This window comes from Falco punctatus, assembly GCF_963210335.1.
Source record: "Falco punctatus genome assembly, chromosome: 2".
In the NCBI taxonomy this organism is placed as follows: domain Eukaryota; kingdom Metazoa; phylum Chordata; class Aves; order Falconiformes; family Falconidae; genus Falco; species Falco punctatus.
Genome location: NC_137581.1, coordinates 84351229 through 84372696, shown reverse-complemented (window position 1 = coordinate 84372696; position 21468 = coordinate 84351229). Strand labels below are relative to the sequence as shown.

Below are 21468 nucleotides of genomic sequence, written 5' to 3'. Positions count from 1 at the left end.
CTAAGCTAAACCTGCCTTTGTGCACTGAATTGATCCAGGAGTTAATCCTGGACCCGCTTCCAGGAAGCCAGCCCTAACAGCATCTCAGGAGCAGGAACAGAAGAAGCAGCAGGGTAAAAAATGTGGACACTGAAAGACAAAACTTGACCTTCTAAATTGTGCCCTTTCCCAAGAGAGACAGTAGAGTAGAAAGAAAAGATTAGTTGCAGTTCCGTGAGCTGAATGTGCCTGCAGTTTGAGGAACAGTGCCAGTAGGAACTACTGATGGCTAACTTCAGAAGACTGTCTGCCAGCTCCTTGCCTTCGTTCCTTTCTGACCTAATTCCTCCTCCATCTATGATGAAACCAACCTACCAGCCCTACGGTCCTAGACATGAAGAGTCAGACTGATGCCTGACACCTGCCTGCAAAGCCTTCTGCATAAATCGTACCCAGTCTTGAAACAGTCAATGTAACCATGACATAGCATGTTGTAGAGCTATTTGGTCAGTAAAAGGGCCAGCAGGGGAAGAGAAAACTCAAACCCACAATCTCAACCGTAAGTTTAAGAGCAGCCCAGGTTCAAGTCAAACTGCTTTACCTAATTTTACAAGATTTTCATATTGTTTTCTTAAATTAGGTGCTCAAATTCAGTATTGTTTATTGTGGCCACTACACAATAAGAATGCCATCTCTCTATATCTAACTTCAAAATATTCTTCACAAATAAATCCAGACTAGATGTTATTTACTCTATCTAGAAGATGTTCATGAAAATCTAAATCAAGAATCATGAACTTTGTGTTTCCGTATGCTAGCATCTGCACCATGGGCATTACAGAGGTCACTCTCACTAACAGAGACAGCTTTTGACTTGATAGTAGGCTGTATACTCCCTGAATGAATTTTGTGTAGCACAAGTAATGAATGTGCCAGTTTGTGAACTACTTACGTGAATAGTACATCTGTTGAACAGTTTTGCTCAAAAAAGTGAAACTTGATAGTTTTGAAAGGTTAACATTCGGGGAAGACAATAACATTTATGAAAGAAAATAAAAACTAAAGAGAAGTAGCACAAGGTCATCACAGAGAAGGAAGAATTGAATAGATAAAACAGGAAGATAGACTAAGGCAGTTCAAAGAAAATCTGGCGGCTCAATCTTCCAGCATGTCAATGGAACTCTAATTCCTTCACTTTCCCTGTGCAAATGTGTCCCAAAAAGAAGGAAATGTTGAATCTAAAATCCTGAAAAGAAGGAAAAATCTGGTTTTTAAATGAATCTACTAACTTATTTCATTTTTGTTTGCAGTGAGGTCTCAGTATGTGTGTGTATCCTTCTTCTCCAGTGAATTTCATTATTAATAACTGGTTTTGAAGATAAAAATAGGATAGTATCACATAGGTACCTGGTTGTCCAGTTTTCTTATTGCTTGAATGTCCCTTTCCTACAGAACCCATTATATGCATATTCACTACTTACTGACACAACCTCTGATGTAAATTATGAAGTGGACAGTTATTTCTGCTTGTTGTGAATGACCAAACCATGGTCGCAGAATGCAGTTAAAACATGGAAGAGGAAAAAGAGCTTTTCAAAATAGCCTGCTAGGATGGAGAACTCTTTTTTCACAGCTCTTTTTTTCTAGCTCTCCAAGTCATTCTGTGACAATGTAAGCTTTATAATAGAGACAGAGTCAGACTATTCCTAGGAACTAAGACAGTCAGGGCGAGCAAGTATGTTAGGTTCAGTGTTTTTCCGTCTTTGAAAGCAATGAGACAAAAAAACAGAATGTGCATGCAGAATGACTGAAAGAAAACAAAAGCAGATGCAAATAAGTAAAGAATTAAAGAGTGAAATCTTGAAATCTAACACTTTAGGGAAATGTCCTGAGGACCTGAACAAAATTTATGCCATTTCGCAAGTGAAATTAATTTCAAAGCCAAATTATCTATAATCATAGTAAACCGTACATAACATAAAAAGCACACTAAAATGCTTTCTCAAAAATATTTTAATAAAATATGAATAATATATATTAGTATCACAAATTGATTATGAATATGAATAATAAATATGAATACTAGTAGCGTGCTTCCAAAGTGCATGCACAGAAATGTAATACCTCAAATATGATTGTCATCACAGTAGTTTAACACTGTATGCAGCTTTTTGGAAAATATCTCCCTAACAGTATATACATTTATTGAATATATTTTATCTTTCCTTTGTAAGTGCTTGGGAGAGTTAATAATTACATGTATTTTACACTAAAGCAAAGTTAGAAGGTAAAATTAAATAGCTCATCATAGAGACCTCAGTAAAAAGGGAAAAGAGATGAAGACAGAACAGTTACATGACAGCTTTAAAATATAGAAGTTTCTAAAAATAAAACTTGTGTTGAAATGTGGAGAGATGTATCTAAAACACTAGGTTCAGCTAACTGCCCTGTTTACTGTACTTGTTTGATGCTACACCAAGTCAGACACAACCCAAAGGCTTATTGACAAACTGGAATATCAGCTAAACCATGAAATGCAATGATGGGCAGTTGCAAAATGAGATCACCGATTCAGTATTAGGACCACATGAAGTAATGCAGCCTGATTTACTGGGAAACAGTACCAAGCAGTCCAGAAGACTTATGTTGTTACTTTGAAGCCAAGGCAGGAAAAAAGTATGGTCTGCTATGAGTAACAATTTCACAGAACAGCTAGTATTTTGGATTTTTTTGTAAAAGTATGCTGAAAAAATGATTCCAAGATTCTCAGCCGATCCCAGTATTTCTGAATTTCTCCCTTTGGTTTTTTGTTTTTATTATTATTATTATTTGGTTCCAACACGTTTTCAAAGTATTCTTTCTTCATTATAGGGAATAGTGGTAAAGCAGTAATACCTGCATCTAATCCACACTTCATCTACTGTTAAGTGTAGGGAAATAGAAGTAGAGAGTCCTCCCATAAAAATGATTCTTAACAAGACTCCACCGTCCCTGACTTGTGAAGTGAGACCAGGTGCAAAAAAAAGCATGCATTCACCAGTCTTATGGCCTCCCAACAAGGGGGATTAGGCTGCAGAATCCTCAGAGCCAAAGATTTACATCATGAAAATATTTAAGATATAAAAGAATAAGTAATGGAAAGTACAATTTATAAAGACTGCTTCACTGCTCTAATATTTCTGTCAAGTGATCACTCCGTTAGTTTTACTATATACATGAATTAGATTGTTTTGGACAGTTCCTCAGTTTGTGTGAAAGAAATAAATATAATCTCATGACAACAGCTACAACTTTTATATATGCCTGGGTAAAATATATATGCAGAAAACGATATGATGTCCAGACCAATCCTTGCATCTTCTTTTTCCTCTAAATCCTTCTTTCTATATCACCCAGAAATATCGTTGAGGCATATCAAGCTTCAAGGAGAGAAAGCAAAAACAGTTCCTTGCTGGGAACAGTAAGGTCAGGAACATCCTTTACAAAATTAAGGTATGCATGTACATCTTCAGGAAAATTACAGTAGCAAATTTTTGAATGAAATTGAAGAAAAATCACCCTTATTTCATTTTTCTAATTCAGGTCTTTAATTTGAAATAGATACCATTTATTCAAGGAAAATGGTATGTCTTATTCTGATATCTTTATTAACTTGAAACAGACACACATGTATACATTTCTGTGGGATACTAGCAAGGATAATTATTTTCTTTGGTAAAAAATACTATATGAATAATTTATTTGTGTGTTTTGAATTTAGAAACCATATCTGAGAAGTAATCTATAGAAATAAGTATATAGAAAAATATTTAAGTATTCTGTGTAAAAACAGAAATCTACCTTTTCCTACACTTCAGCAAGAAATAACTTGTAATGGTTAAAATATGCTGATTCCATGGTAATCCAAGCTTTACCATAACACTAGATAGGTTGAATAAATAAATTGCTATCATATAAAAGTCATAAATAAATTCTGGTAAAATCACAATATTAAAAGCAATCCAGTCCTTTCTTATACTATGTCATATGTGATGTGACCAGCAATGTCATTTAAAGTTTAATTCAAATAATAAACCCAAATGGTTTACTTTATTCCAGATAATTCAGGTTTATAGTTTCTAGGAAAATTTTCATAGGAAAAATACAGAAAATAGTAATTTCCAACAGAAAAACTACCTTAGAAAAAAAAACCCACAGCTGAATAGATTGGCAAGTCTGAAGAGAAAGATAAGCATATATAGAAGCAAATAATTGTGAAGTCTAATCCATATTGTTTTCTAATAAGTAAATAAGTAAAAAGTAAAAGCAGTTTTAAATGCTTAACTCATTTATTTTTGGAATTTCTTACCCCTTTGTTTTCTCCTTAATTAATCCTTCAAACTAGGAAAATTTTATTTTAAAAAGAAATTTTGTAGCAATCACATGTTTTTCCTTTCTGGTACTTCAGGTTTTAGAAAGCTGTGACTTGTTGCAGGATAAATTGATAAAATGAGTATTGATAATAGTTTAAATATATTTAAAAGATTACTTTTAAAGTGTATTCATTTGCACTTATTACAAAACCATAAAATTTCTCATTAAAAAAAACCCAAAACTTTTAAGAAACCTGATTTAATTAAGAATTCAAAAAATTGATGCTTTTTAAACTAGTATTTCATAAACATTTTTATAGTGGTGTTGCTCATCTTGACAGTCCTAAAATACAACTATATTTATTTGCATTTAATCTCTTAATTCAAAGCCTTTCCTAGGAATACATCAAGACTGCATCACTATATGGCTCATTCACTCTTTTTGTATCATACTTGCAGCTCCGATTATGAGGTCACGTTGCATCCCTCTTTTTTCTTTTACACATAATCATCACTTTGACATCACACATGATGTTTCTGCTTTTATGGTAAGACATTATTTATAAAAGAAATCATATTCCAAAAGTCCAAGAAAATAATTGCAGGGGTGAGGAAAATGTAACTGTCAAAAAATGAATACACACTTCAGAGGAACTTCACTGGATGCATCTCTGATTATTACTGAAGTAAAACAAACAAATTTCATTGACATGGAGCTAATTCTTGTTTCTACAAGGAGCTTGATTTAGCACATCGACTGATGAGATGCATTCATTAAAACACCAAATTTTATGCACAATCTAGATTTCAGGGACCATAAAAGATCACATCTTGTAAAACAAAGTAGAACTAAAGCAATTACATACCTTGTGGTTTTTTAAGCCGAAGACGGAAAACAGATTCCTTACTGGTTGACTTGGATAGGACAGATGCACCAAGACAACAACTGGATTGCTCCTGATCTAAAATTTTTTTTTAAAAAAAAACTCATTTAGAAGTAAAAATTTGATCAATTCCCCTAATAAAACAGTTTCATAGACGGAGGTTTTAAAAAATACATTATTGAATGGGAGCACATGGGCCTTCCCCCCCCCCCCCCCCCCCCCCCCCCCAGTTTGCTTAAAGGTTCTCTCAGCACTTTCCTCATTGTGACGAAGAAAACTATAAATATGGAGAGCTTCTTAAATAGAAACAAAATAACATGTCATGACGAAAACCAAAAGTTTAATGTATTTTCAGTTAAATAACATCTAGATATTGCAAAAGAAACTACTTTCTATATATATTAAAAAAAATCAAATCGGCAAGAAAGCCCACGGTGATATGAAACATGTAAAATAAACCTTGACAGAGACAGGTTCAGAATCAGCAGTATCTCAAAAGTTGCAAACAAAAATTGCTTTCTTGATGACAAGTTACTGGATCACCTAAAAGATTACTTCATAGAGACAGAAAATTCAGACATTTTTTTTTTGTTTCCACTGATTACTGCTAATGTCATGGATAAATGAAGAATGAAATAGGAAAAACTGCTTTGAAGTCCAATTTTATGAACAGGTTTTGGAGCTGTTCAACCACCCAAAGGTGTCTTGCTAAAAGAATTGACACTTGCAGGAAATGCCTCGTATGAAATATATCTAGCTGTTGACTCCAAGAATCTCAGCCCAATAGATAGGCTATCTCTGAATAATACATCATATTAATGGGTAGTAGCACTGACTGATGAACTGTTGAGAGGAAGATATGGTACACAGCAATGCATTAAATAGCCAGGAAAAGACTGTCATTTGGGGTTACAGAACAAAGCTGAAATAAGCAGGAACAGAACAATGAGCAAAGATGTACATGAAGGCAAAGAACAGCTCTCCTGAAAATATCAGGCTTCTTGCTTCTTGTGAGAAGAAAAACAGCCTCCAAATTATTTTATCCCAAGAGCAAAGTTTTGGATTTTGGAAACCACCATAGAGGTTTAAAATGAAATTTGTAATCTATAGGGAAATAAAGAATTGAAGGGCCCTTTCCAAACATTAAAGGATGGGTGCATAAGAAAAGGCTACATAGCCATTTTAATATCTCAATAAAGCAACTGTATTGCCATCTTTCTTGACCTGAGATATTGCAATGGCAGAAACAAGGCTATTGTGAAAGCTTTCCCTATAATGCTAATTATTCTGAAGGAATTCTTTTCTATTTTTCTGCCTGCGATGCAAAGAAACTGAATATTGTAAATTTCCCCTACTAGAAGTTTTCCAAATTTTAAAATGTCTGTTATTTATTTTTTCTTTATATCCATCCACATACTTGGCAAAAAAGTAATTTTCACAGAACTAGCTGACTAGCCTTTGCTAATCTTTTTTTTTTTTTTTCTCTGAAAAATAATTTCACTTTGTAAAATTTAAAGCCCTAGGTTTACTTCATGATGCATTTATCAGTTCAGAAGTGCATCTATATAATGCACATTATTTTTTTAATTGGTAGCTAACATCACAGTTTGAATTATGCCAAAATCTCCATAAAGTGACACTAGCACTGCTATTCTATGCTAATTATCCACATGCAAAAGCGATTTGAAAATAACTGATTTCTTCACATTTGTATTGCTTCACTCTAACAGTGACTTAAATTTAAATATACAAAATAATTCTTATGTCCAATGTATTTTCCTTGAAAGAAAATGAACTGTTAGTAGAAGACTTGCATTTGAGTATTTAGCTCAGTTACATAACAAAGTCAGCGGAAGCAGCACAAAACCACTGTGTGATGCACATTTGAAAAGTAGCAATCCTAGTCTGGAAATCTTTGTATAGAAAAAGACATGGCTAAGCTACTGTCCATGAAAACTTATCTTGGAAATAAGATAAATTTTAATAATCAGCAATATGAGCCAGCTATTTTAACATGACTGTGCACACGCCCTTACCAAAAGGCATCGTATACACTGCCACAGATGTCAGTTTTGATAACACTGTATTCCAGAGAGGAACCAATTTACCTCCTTTATCTGATTCTTAATTACCACTGTAGCTTTAATCTTTTATTTAATCATGACTCTAAGAAACAGTTTCATTTTTTTTCCTGAAACTTTGAAATACTTTTGGCCCATTGAAAATATGAAATTAAATTATCCATGTCAACTGAAATAAAGTATTTATCGGTATTAACAAACCACTAATACTTAGGGACAGTTCTTATAGGTGAATGCTGTGGGGGTCTAATTTATGCTGGAGATTTCAGTACTATCAATTATTTGCATCAGTTTAGTTCCTTCCATAAAGCGATATTCCATAAAGAAATATTATATAGTGATATTTACAGAAGAGGAGTAACATTCAACTTGAAACAGCTGAACTAGTACAAACGGTCACTAAAACATCTGTAACAAGAGTTTACATACTCTGATCATTGGCTTATAATGGGGAAAATTTCCTACTATCAAATAAACATTACTCCCATGAATATGCTTACTGTAGCTATGAATGCTTAGCATGAATAAGATCTGCAGATTTAAGCTACAGATATGTATCTAAATCCTGGGAAGAAAACTTATTGCTATTAAATTCCATAAGAAAACACTAAGTTTTCGTAGGTCCCAGGTCTCATCCTTTCATCACAAATTATTAGATGATGGGTAGTTTTACTTGCTCTATAATTAAAAAAATAAAGAAGTATTTGTGCTAAAATGTGAATCAAAATTCACAGAAAGAAACATTTCTGCGGAATAACGCTCTTGGGTTTGACAAAGCTTCAGATATGCAAAGGACAGCTTCAGAAATGGTCCAGATATTACAATTCCCAATTAATTTCTATTTTAATTTCTGAACTATGCAATTCTAAACATAATTTCACTTCTATCTAGGGCAAAAACTGCCTATGGAATGTTATTCGAAAGCAAGCTACAGATAACTTCTGTAATCTTTAAAGCATTAAATAAATCTATAAAAATGTTTTTTGTTTATTGCTTGTATACTTTAATTGAGATGCCCTATCTTCATTGTTGCCACTTTTAATTCTCTTAAGAAGTGGCACATGGTCTGAAACAGAATTTGTAAAGTTCAAGATCAATCAAACATTTCATTATGCCTTCCGAATTGCTAGTTTCTGTCCATTTCCCCATCCAGCCCCCTCTCTGGCCTCCAGTAACACCAGCAATGAGTGGACAAGTCCAGTGCAACATTAAATAAAGGAAGGCATTCTAGTAACTTGCTTTAATGTTAAAATATCAGTTAAGAGGCTTCAAAACAGTACCTTGGGTTTTATATTACTAAACATACAGTTTTAAGTGCTGTTCTCCAAGACTGATTCAAAAACTGTGAATTTGAGCCACCTGCTGACAGGGCCATTTCTACTCTTCAGATTAACATTTTTCAGGGAAAAAAAAAAAACAGGTTTTAAGAATAACTAGGCTTTCACTCCTTAAAGAATAAATTAAGACTACTTTCTATTTCAAACTAATATGTTTGTGTTTAATTCAGAGGAAAGGTTACTATTGCTATGTCTGAAGTAATGCTATCGGCATTCCTAATTAGATTGTACTTTCCCAAGTGTGTTCTTGCACTGCTACAAGAGATCCTAGGACAATAATAGGTTTTTCATGTCAAAACACATTAAAAAAAAGCATAGATCATCACAACACGTGATGAGATCCGGTCTTCTCCATAACTTAGGGCTGTAAATGGTCTTGAAAAAATGTTCGGGTTTGGACATCTCATTAACAAACCGATACAAGCAAAATTAACGGAGGGTGGGTATGGGGTGGAGTGTGTGTGTGTGTGCAATCTGCAAGTTCAGAACTACCGAAGTTCAGTTCTTGGAAGGAAAGGAAGTGTACTAGAAGTAATGTATTCATACCAGGATAACTTTCTCACCAGACTGATTAGCCTTGTGGGGTGACAAATTCATTCATAATGTTGAAAAAAACCCAAGTTAATTAGTTTTTACTGTACACTGAACTAACATATCTGCATTGCTATGGCATATATAGTATCAAAGGCAGTATATTAAAATACTATTTCCTTCCTTTCCAGGTAAACTATGTCCTTGAACATGAAAGTTCAACTAAATACATAGACCATTATGGAAATTATTTCCCAGGATATGTAAGGGCCAGAGATACTATATTGAACTTATGTATCCATGACTTTGCTTACAAGACCAGATTTGTCTTCCTATGGAAAGAAGGAATTACAGTACATAGTCCTACAGAGAGCAAATCACACCACGCACAACCACGTCTAAAGACAGATCAAAGTTGTGAGTGAGCAGCATCTGGGGTGTCCACCCACTGGTTTGAGTTGCATTTAAACTCGGGCTCCTGCTGTTGGTCACTGCCCAGGCTATGTCCCAGCTATGCTGTCTCTGGCCACACACCTTGCCAAGCCCAGCCTGCTTCATTTGCTGCCTTGATTACGGACTCCTCCTCACTGTGGACCTGGCTGTCAGTTCACTAGACTATGGGTTGAAACTGATTACTGCCACCAGACCTGCTATGTTGTTCTTGTTTGAATATTGTGGGATTGCAATCTTTGTTTGAAAGGCCTCTTTTGCCTTCTCTATCCTTTCTAAACATACCGCACTAATCCACAACCATGCTACAATTGTGCACAGTGTCACTGACTATCTTCATAATTCTGATCACATTGCAGCCTTGCAACTGTTCTTCCTGGTTTTCCTGTTTACTGCCCAAGCTCTTTGCAAAGGTATGCTCAAATATTTGAGGAAAGAATGCCTACAGAACCTGTGAGAGCCTCCTTCAATCTGTTCAATGTTTCCTTGACTGTACAGGGAGTATAGATCCATGTATTCACTATATGAATGAACAGCAAGGTATAGTATCTGCAAGGTCAGATAAGCCCTAGCAATCTTTTCTGCAGCATCTCAGATCTGAGCTTCAAGAAAGCAGCTAACTTCCTGGGATGACATCTTGCTATGGAAATTGGTAGCCTTTGTCCCATGGAGGAAGAAAACTTCAACAGTTAGCACTAATTGATTCCTGTTTCATAGTACTGGTTCTAATCTGAAGACCCGAGATGCTCAGCCCAGACTCCTCACCCTCAATAGAACTTTTTTCCCTTCCTCTCTTTCAGAGCTCTGAATCTACTCTTTAGAGGAACAGCTGCAGATGGAAATGGAGATGTCCCCATTGCTGGGACTCCGTGTCTTCTTGATGTTTCTGTCTTCTTTCAGTCACACCAAACTTATCAGCCTTGAAGGATTTGGCTCTTGTTTCCGCAGAGTCTCTGCAAAGATTTTGTCAATCTCTTATTCATTAACCTCGATTCAATAAAGCTCCTGTATCTGGCACCACAGGGAGTCTACCAAAGCACACATCTAACTGGTGAGGCCGTTGCCATTCATACCGCAGTGCCAAGGAGAAACTCAAGAACTCCCAACTGCCTCAGACTAGGATTGCCACCATCCACCCTCAGGACTTCCATTTGTGTTACAGAAGTAATGCCTGCACCATCCGGGACCTGAGAGCAGCTCCTGTGGTGTGTTGTCAACAACACATACACATCCTTTTCTACTAGGAGTAGTGCCTTTGAGACTACACACTGAACGCCAGCTGCTGCATCAACTGTCCTGTTACTGTGTGCAGACCCAGCCTGTAATGCTCCTTGTCACTTACGGGGGCCTAGATGCCAGATAATTAGGAACATTACTCGGTTCCCCTCTCTGCCAGGTCCCCTGCTCAGCAGGTGAACTCTGGTACTGTTCCTGAGATCTTGGCCATGATTTACTTAGGCTGTAAACAGTGGATCCACTGCATGCTGTGGCTTGTCTCACTGTTGTCAAGAACAGAACATCAACAGAAATTCAGAAGTGGTTTGATCATTTACAATTGGAACTCAATTTTGTGACAGTCATGAATGGAAATATTTTAGCAGTTAAACATGGGAAAATGCATAAAAGTCTGCCAAAAAAACTTATTCAGCAAAAGTATAGAGCATCCGGTCATGAGACAAAAATGCTCTTGACCAGGCACCACTTAGGTGAAAGAATGTACAACACCCCCACACACCCCCAAACCCCATATTAACTGTATATGCAGCCAAAGATGTATTTCTAATTCATATCTCAGAACATGTAATTAAAAAGCATTGGTTCAAAGCAACAAACGTGAATCTACATTTTTTACAAGTCGTATTTCTTCACTTATTGTATGTGCCAGAAACCCCAAATCATAGTGTGACTCTATAATATTGGCTTAAAACTTACTTTTGCACAGTTTTGTCATTGCTATTCTCTTACATTTTCCCATCCATGGGGCCTGTGTTGGGGTCACTGGAAGTTTATCTTCAGGTTTTGTTATACATAGACACCAGGAAATGCTTTGGCACCAGTTTTCTGATGCTACATGTTGTGTTTGAATAGATGGAGATTCAGGAGAACCTTCTAAAGCTCTCTGATTCACTCAGAGTGAAATTTACTCTTTCAGTGAGTAAATTTCAGTCATCAAGGAGAATCTGGGATTTTAAGTTCTACAGCATTTGTGAAATCTCAGTATGGACAGTGACTTGGCGATTTTTGGTAATTCTGGACCTTACATTATTTTTAAGGTTTGAAAACATTGCTGAAGCATACTTGCTTGGAAGGTCAGTCAGAAAAAAAAATCTGATATTTTGCCCTTTCTAGCTCTAGATCTCTAGAATATGACAAAATAATATAAATTTGGAAAATAACTGAGGGGAAAAAAAAACAAAATAAAACATTAGCTATTTGGCTTAGACTTACAGCTCCCAATACATACCCCAGGAGTCTCCTATTGCTTAAATGCTATAGTGCAGTTCCCAGCCAACAACTAGCTGCATGTATACGTAAGGCTGGATGACCTAAGATATCTACTGTGAACATTTGTCATGGAAGGTTTGTGTCATTTCTTAGCTCCCATAGCACAGTCTACAGAGCTTTTCAGGGTGGATATGAGTGATACACAATAGCTCTGTTGACAGGAAATGGAATGAGGCAAATGTAATCACATCCCACTCAAATTTTTAATGCAACCCAAAGAGCTTAAGTTCCTCCCCGACACCCCAAAAAAATCCAAACCCCTGTACCTGTCAGCATGACGTCTACCACCACGTTTTCAGAAGTTGGATTTTTGAAGGATATGATGGCAGAAGAACGCTGGCCAATGCATGCACTTATGCTGGTTGGTTCCATTAGCTGAGGAGGAAGACCAGTCCCTGAAAGGTAGAATATCCACTCTTCAAGCTGTAGATGAAAGATGTCATTATTTAATATTTGACAAGTCAGATCTGTACATTCTAAGGCATTTTGCCTACTTCTTCCTCCTAGTATTCTCTGTCTCTTTTCTGTTGTAAGTGAACTGCTCTTAATGCTTTCTTGCTTGCTTTCTTCTTCCTTCAAGCCATTACTCTAAGTATTGCTATCTGATAATCAATAGTTCCAGTGTGGGAGATGTTCACATCTCCTCTTTGCACTTAACTTCTGTGCTACATGGAGTATTTAACTTCCACATAGCTACTAAGAACTTTCCATGTATTGAATGGAAAGATGTAGGTAGTTGCAAGGGGGCAATTCAAAGCATGTATATTAGAACCTGAAAACAGATGAACTGAGAAGTTATCTTCAGAAGACAAAGGAAGAAGGAAAAGAATTATTTGATGGAATAGCAGTAGAATGACAGAAAAAGCTAAAATTGTTACTCCAAAGATAATAAAGAACATTAAGTATTATATACAGAAGAACAGAACATTGGAAAGATAGTAGATACAGAGTATCACCATAGAACAGAAGAAAGGGAAAATATAATTAAGTTGACGGGTTAATTTTGATAATTTTTTTACCAGCATGGTAGTAAAGAGTTGCCTGCCCCACATTTAGTCTTTTAAGGTCATAAAGATTGATGTTAATAATGTCATTCATTATGTGACCTTTAAAGGTGAATGAGCAGCAAAGGTGAATGGTAAATGTAAAGATGTTACCATAATTTTAAGGAAAATGTTTAATTTGTGTATTCATGACACTGCCTTTAAATAATAACAATACAGACTAAAATCTGAGGCATCTTACAAACTGCTCAAAGTGACCCTTTGGTCTGTTTTGTTCATTATCACTCAAAAAGTTATGCATCATAAAGAGAATAGAAAATAATAAATAAAATCAAAACAGTTTTCATTATCTGAAATACTGAATTTACTTCTGCATAGTCTGTCTGAAAAAAAATTAAGGAAAATTTGTAGGGGACAGGGTTCTCTAACAACAAATCTGGAAACATACAGTAAAAAGTGACTAGTACATTGAGACTTCTAAGTATAAACAAGGATAAATAAAATGGCCCATCTTATGTCTTCAGAAAATAGCTTTGGACAGCAAATTTGCTTGCTTTTATTACCGTTTTAAAGAGAAACATTCAATCCACCAAGAAAAAAAGATGTTTTAATATTAATTAAGTATTTTTTTTGCTATAAAAGTTATCCAAGGGTACAGGATTTTAATTTAAAAAAAAAAAAAAATAGAGGAAGAACTGCTTTTATACAGATGTAGACACTACCCAATACTAAAATCAAAATATAAAACTAAAGTCTATGTTTTGTTTAGGATTTAAACAGTGATTTCGATCACCTGGGTTGTGGGGACTTCTACCATACTCAGACTAGTAAGAATTAAAAACTACCTCCCTTCAAAGTTACATTTTATCATTGACTTAAACATGACCTATAGTCTGTTTATGGTTAAAGATTCGCGAGCAGGAAGCTAGCACCGCTACTCGAATTCTGATGGGAAGGCAAATACTGCTGCTGCACAGACCTTGACAACACAGGACTAACTCTTTGGTGAAGTCAACAGTAAACTGCCCAAGAGCTGCCAAGCCAGCATGCCATAGCATTTGTGTCCCTGGCTCATGTTCTGCTTTATCACATCAGTCTCAAGAAGTTAAAGGTAATCAAAAGGCTGAACCCATTCTGGAGGCTTATTTTGAAGGACCAGAACACAGACATGAGCATGCCAGAAGACCATGTTTTCAGAAAGCTGGATGTGTCAAGCTATTAGTGGCCTACACTGGCTTGTTACTGATCCTTTGTACTTGCTTATAAACACCGTAACAAGAAAACCTTTTTTCCAAAACTCTTAATGCAGAAGTTATGAGACAATATCAGTCTAACAATGCTTTCCAGGAACACTGTAAATTTGTGTGAATCACCTTGTTCATAGCAGGTAATTTTACACTGAGGTACAGTGCAGGGCTAGGAGGAGTGCACATGTTCATATTTTGTGCAGGAAAAAGATGAAATTTTAGCTTTAATGCTGAAAGCTCAGGCTCCAGTTCTACAAATACTAAAAAATGTAGCTTCCACTGATTTTTTGTGGTTAAAAAATAGAGCCATTCTGAATCCCATTTCTTCAAGTGCTGTGCACCTTTAAAACAACACACTTAAACTTTGTCAAACTGAGCAGCTAAGAAGGAGCCAAAAAAAATTAGTGGTCGGTCTGGAAAATAAAAGACGACAACCAAAAAATTACACAGATTATAGGACAGGCTTTCCTTGTCTGGCCTGCAGTTACTGTTCCTCATTGACTCATTTTGTGATGGAGCTCAGATCATGCATGCTCAGTGCAAGAAATCAAGAGGAAAAAAGATTTTAAGAAAACAGAATCCTAAGACAAACAATACAAAATAGATCTAACATTGGGCTTAGTTTCTCTCCAATATTACCTACCACTGTTAAATGCTCTACATTATGCCTGGATGCTAGCATAGTTGAAAAAGAATAAGATAATACAGATACGTTACAACTTTGGGCGTGGGTTATGTTCAAGCTGACCTTTCAATTTTGCTGTATCAACAAACTTAATTTCAGATTATCACAATGATTATAACTAAGCTCAGACACACATTGTGAAAAGCTCTTCGTACAACTTCAAACCAGAAACAAATGAAGCAGGTCATAGCACAGAGCAGTTTCTCTCAGTTCAGGAAAGAAGCACAATCAGAAATAGTTAATGCTTATCCTATAAGTACTGTCATTAACTGCTTTCAGATTATTCAGCTATTCAGCTATCAGATCGCTTAAGTGTCCCTTCAGATATATTTAATCAGAGAAATCAAGAGAGGGAAATCAATGTTGAGGTGGAGGAGCTACATTAGAAATTGTTTGAGGCATCCACCACTGATGCAAAACATTCTTCAAACCTTTATTAAAAGGGACAGTTATGGCTGTGCAAATATTCAGTCAGCTATCAGTATAACAATTTGGAAACTAAAATAGTCAGATTAATTTAGTAAGGACTGTAGCAGCAAAAATTAATGAAAATTTACAAATTCAAAAGATTCAGGCATAAGAAGAGCACCATGAAATTACAAAGATTACACCAATATACTGAAACAGTTAATGGGGTCTGGACAAAGCAGCCAGAAGGATGGGATACTGACCAAAGTTCACTGCAGATAAAAACTTGCAGATTTTTCATTACTTGAAAGGAGATGCACTGAATGACAAGATTCAGGTGGCAAGACTCAATTTGTTCCTGAAAGCTTTGTATGAATTGTTGTATTGCTTTATTGCTTCTGTATTTGGTGAAGAATTTATTTCTTCTTTTTTTAAAATATAAATAAGTTTTCTGTGTACCATTAGGATCCAGACAAGATAAAGACCTCCTGTCCTCTCAAACTGGCCCTGGATATATACTACTTATAAGATAATTGCTATCTCCTTGTTTTTATCCTTAATAGATATTTAAGAAGAGACATCCTGAAAATAAATGCTATGCTAATAGCACCTAGAAATAACCTGCCTGTTCAACATACTTTATCAGGAAAAAAAATTGCCACATTAGTTCCCTCACTATTTGTTTTCTTTATATAAAAGAATATTTGCTTTTGCAGTATTACTTAAAAAACTACTGAAAACTCCTGGTAGCACTTAAGTGGAGTAATTCACACATCAGCAGTCTATTAGGATATCTGAATCATATTATCAGTTTTTCTTTTTGTTTCCAATCGTATTTTTAGTCAGTTGGTAGGTCATGTTGATGACTCACGTTTCTTTATTTACTTGTTTCTCATTTAAAATTAAGAAAAATTACAGAGAAAAAGATGTAAACAATTCTAAGATGCTCAAAGTAAAAATCATTTTTAACTAAACTTAAAGGAAGAATTCACTTTTTCATGTGCATGACCTTCAGATCAGATAAAGATTCAGATCAGATAAAACATGAAACAATTTAACTTTGTTAGGGCTTGGGAAAAACTTAAAGAATTTTAATTCCAGAGTTGACAATGCTAAGAAATGCCAGTCTTCTGGTGTTAAAACCAGCCGAACTAATTACCAAGAAAGCTAAAACAATTCATTAATTATTGTAGCTCTTATGTCATTATGCCACATTTTATTACTGTAAAAATAATAATTTCTGTGTAAAGCTAATGTTAAAACAAATTAGAACTTTTGAACATCTTTGCATTTGCTATTTCATTATGCATCCAGACATTAAATTTCAACTTGACCTACAGACTGAAACCCTTACTTACATGCCTATTAAAAATATTATCTAATTGGAATCCCAAGTGTTGTGGGCAACAGACATAGTATCATACCTGTGAACACTTGAAGGTTATTGATGCCTTGTGATTGCCTCTTCCAAGGGCAGACGGACAGAATTGCACTGGTACTTCAATGGTGGAATGAGGAGCGACAATCAGCTGTACAAATACAAGAAAGGAGCAAAGGAGAGGGGGAAATAAATGAATTTTTTTGAGTCTGTTTCTGCTTTGTGCTTTGTATCAACGGTGTTGATGTTTCTGTGATTAATGTGTTCCACCACGTGCATTCTCCTCTTTCAGCAAGCATAGTCTGCTAAGGCAGCAAGTGTATTGCAGTAAATGATCCTAGTGGCAGTCACTGCACGTTCATTGCTCAGAAACCACAGAGCTGGTGTTATAGATTGCTCCAAGGACACGGACAACAGCTCTCACAAATTCCATTCAAACATGACTTTGGTGTCTGATCACGCTGATGACACTAAAAGGTTATCACATTGACCTCCAAAGACATGAACTGACTTAAACCAGCGCTTTGTCCCTTTTCCACTTACTTTTATCTGAACAAACATTGTAAATGATATTGCTAGGCTTCTCTTCACCTGATGTATACTAGTGGAGTCTCAATTGCACAGGGAAAAGTAAAGTATCTGACTACAGTGGGGTCATAAATGTTTTTAAGAACTAGATAAGCAGTGAAAGAACAGAATTATGAATAATGAAAATGCCAGTACATTGAGAGAATGATCAGCTAGAATCATTGGATACACAATTACTGTGTCTATTTCTTAATTTTTTTAAAAAAAGTACTAGACTTTTAATATCATACATGTATAAATAATGTTTGCATGCAAGAAGATATTAAAAAAGGGTTGGAATTACGGACACTCAAGCTGTATTTTATAAAACTAATACAATTTACAACTAATAAAAGCCAAAACAACACCCTACAACTGCTGCCACTGATGAGTTCTTTCATAAAGGAAACGTCAGCCCTGAAAGAACAGGCCACTAACAGGCAGTGAACAGGAGTTATTAAAACATTCATTTTTGTTTACTACATTTTATGGCTGCAAGATGCCTGAGTACACCAACAAGCCCTGCAGCCTCTTCCTGGGGATTTGACTGCCTGTGCTCTGATACGGTGCTCGGCTCAGGGCTGGGGAAGGCTTGACCTTATGGCACAGCAAGGTGGGTCATCCACCAGCAGCCCTGTCCCACCACACCCAAAGACAGCAAGCAGAGCCATGATGGGGACAGGGATGGGGGCCCGCTGTGCCACCAGGACTACTGGTCATGGCCACAGTGCTGAGGCCAAACTGGAGGACTCAGAGGGTGAAGCAGGGACAGTAGTGTCCACTCTCAGCACAGGGCAGAAGCCCCTGATGAGGCTTACGCTGCTTTTCCTCACTGCCCCATGGCTTTCCCCAACATCTCAGAGCTGGACCCAGGCAGAGGCCACAGGCATCCTGGTCCTGCCAGCCATCTTCTGGGTGTGTCTATAGGGTACTGGCATGGTTATGGACTGGGATGCTGGTGTACCTCAAACAACAGATATTCCTGCCGATGGCAGCGGGAGTTAGATTGAGCAGGAGAGAGGACAGAGCTCAGATATGGTCTACTAATGCACAAACCTCAACATTTTATTCTTCATTTTTAGGAGGCAAGTTTTAAAATACTTTCTCAGAATACTGCCATAACAGTTCAGTGGTTTGAAGACATTAACTGCCTTGTCTATTGGGGCAGTGGTATTGTATTTTTTCAAACATTACTAACTCAATTTTACAGTTTCCACTGTATGACAAAAATATTTCTGGAAGGGTACGTAGGTGGGCCCCGTGCACAGAGCACATGGCTCGCTGCTCTGCACCCGCTCCCACTTGACTGTTACAGCACCTGCACCCCCCATGTGGGGAGCACAGCACTGCTGCGCTGCTCACACTTCACAATCTTGTACGTCCCATAGGTGAGAGATAGCTTTAAAGCACATTTGCCCCCAGCAGTCAGCTACAGCCGTCCGACTCCTGTCACCTTTGCAAGGTTTCTATATCATCCAGAATAGCAGACCTGAAGGAGATACCTCCCACAAACCACCTCCATCCCCACCTGCCCCACTGCCCAGAGTTCATTTAGGTGTTCATCATCTAAAAGGAGCCCGAACAGCTCATTGCTCGCTGGGCTCCTGGGCATGCTCAGCATCCAGAGACCTTTTCTTGAGAGATTTAACTTTCATTTGCAGTCTAGTTCCTACCTACTTTGTCCAAACCAGCCAGACCCATTTATCAAATGAAGACTTTCAAATGGAGAAAGAACCTTAATGATTACTCCCTACCAAATACTTTTCAATGAAATTAAAAAAGCAAGGTAAAGACAGGTTGTCACAGCATAAGAATACATGTTTAAACTAAAACTACAATATCTAAATTTTTATTAATTTCACCAAGAGATCTACATGATTTTGAATAATAACCCTCTGGTAAAAATGAAACCAGACTGGAAATCCATTTTCAATAAGCATTACTTGACATATTATCATTACACAGAAAATGCACTGCCACAATGAATCTAAATAATCAACATGGAGTTACGATAAACCAGCAGACTGCCTGCTCCAGAAACAGAAAAAAATATTTTTTTGCATTAGAGATCTATTTTAAAAAATTCATTTTATATTGCATAGTATGATGTTCTACTGTATCCAGAAAATAATTCGTTTTGAAATAAAGAGCTGGGTAATAAAAAGAACTTACTTTCTACTGAAAACCAAAGAATAAATTGCTTTAAAAATGAGAATTGAAAAATAACACTAACAATAGGTTTAAAGAAGGTCATACTTTGCCACAAACATTGAATAAAATATACTGAAGTTAATCCATGCCCTGCCTTCCATTTTGTTTACAGAAACAAATGTCCGCCAAGATACTCATGTGAAAGGGAACAAGCATCATTGCTCCTCATAAGATCTCACATATAACTGTTCAAATACAGAAATTGAGTCTGAAGAAGACTGAGCAAATGCACATGCATTATTCCTGTTATAATGCAATAAAGGAGGGATTTTTTTCATTAAACCTAAAACTTTCTTCTCTACTCAGTACAAAACAATACTATTGCTCATTAACAAATAATAAAGCTCGCACACAGAGACTTAGGTTGGACTCCTGTCTGCCATCCCTTCTTTATTAAGTTATTTTTCCTCAATAAAAATTGTGTTTCATAACCAATCAAGATGGAAGATAGCTTAATGAGAAAAATCCAGGCTAGTTATAAGCCAGGAGAATAGCAAGCTGAAGACTTAACAGTGAAAAGATGTCTCTTCTTGCCCATACAAATGATCCCATTTATAGGAGTTGTTTGTATATTTAAGTTACATCATAAATATATGTGTGTACAAATATTATACAGACATATTTGAAATCTGTCCATGGATTTATATAGAGGGAAAGAAGTTGAGCAACATAACATTACTGATGATTAAGACTTTTAACCTGTTAAATGCTCAACATGAATCCTTCTCTACTGGAGATAAAAAAAAAAAGCTGTGGTTAGGAAAGAAACACAAAACTCAACAACTTAATGACTGTTCCCACACAAACTCATAATGTCCTACATGCTCATGAAAAACAAGTTAGGAATTTTGCAGCAAACTTATGAGTTCATTTCTGTTCCAAATTTTAGAGAATTTGGCAGCATTTATAAAGATGTTAAGTTAACCCATACATTATAAGATTGACAAGAAGGGAAACAAAAATTAGGTGTAGCTTGTTAATAAAAACAAAAACAAACAAAAAAACAACAAAAAAAAAAAAAAAAAAAAGAAAACCCAAATCACATTAAAACTTTGAAACCTTTTTATCAAATTCTTGAGAGAAAACCAAGATGGTATATTCCATTTAATGTTGTCTTAGGTTACAACTTCAAAGCCACTAACAAGATACATATACTTTTCTCATTTTCATCAGTTTACAAAGAAGTTAATGGAGCTGCTTCTAATTTACATGAAGTTGACAAGAGCTTTAAAGCCTTTGAATTTCATTTAGACTTCATTAAGTACCCAGAAGTTCAGGAATACTTGAGCGTAATTTAACTGGACCTCAGGAAAGCCTGTTATTAAGGATGTCAGTACTTGAAGTTGAATCACATCTAGAGAAAATAATCCCTTGTGGCATTTCAGTAATGCCTTCTGTTGCAAACTCAGACTGGAACAACCTTCCACATACATGGAATTATAATAAATATGATATCTGAATTTGTTTAAATTTCAAAAAATTAGTCAAAATATTGGTTAATATTTTAGGCAGTTAACCTCTAGGAAAGATAAAATTTTCTCTGACATGCTGTTCAATCTGGTTTAAGTAACATAACTCAATGACTGATAAAATCTATTTGAGACACCTTCTGACTGACAGCCCAGTATCATCAACAGTCCTACACCTTAGCTGGCATAAAACCAAATATGGATAATTACATGAAATAATAAAATTTACTGATTTGAAATATGCAAATTTTTAAAATTACTACTAATACTCTTCAAATATTACCTATCTTAATTGGCAATCCCCATCTTCAATCTATTGTTCGAATAATTTACTCTTTATTATTGCATTTATTCTGTGGTTCGCTCAAATCAGAATTTTT

The 21468-nt window shown here is 35.9% G+C and overlaps 1 protein-coding gene across 1 annotated transcript in view; it reads right to left on the bottom strand.

Annotated features, from left to right (window-relative positions):
- Positions 1–21468, bottom strand: part of CFAP47 (cilia and flagella associated protein 47) — a 374253-nt gene that overhangs the window by 81061 nt on the left and 271724 nt on the right. Inside the window, exons 55-57 of the mRNA XM_080377676.1 lie at positions 16888–16992; positions 12386–12542; positions 5198–5293 (exon numbers count right to left, since the gene is read on the bottom strand). Of these exons, the coding sequence (XP_080233802.1) occupies positions 5198–5293; positions 12386–12542; positions 16888–16992 (358 nt within the window). The remainder of the gene's footprint in view (positions 1–5197; positions 5294–12385; positions 12543–16887; positions 16993–21468) is intronic.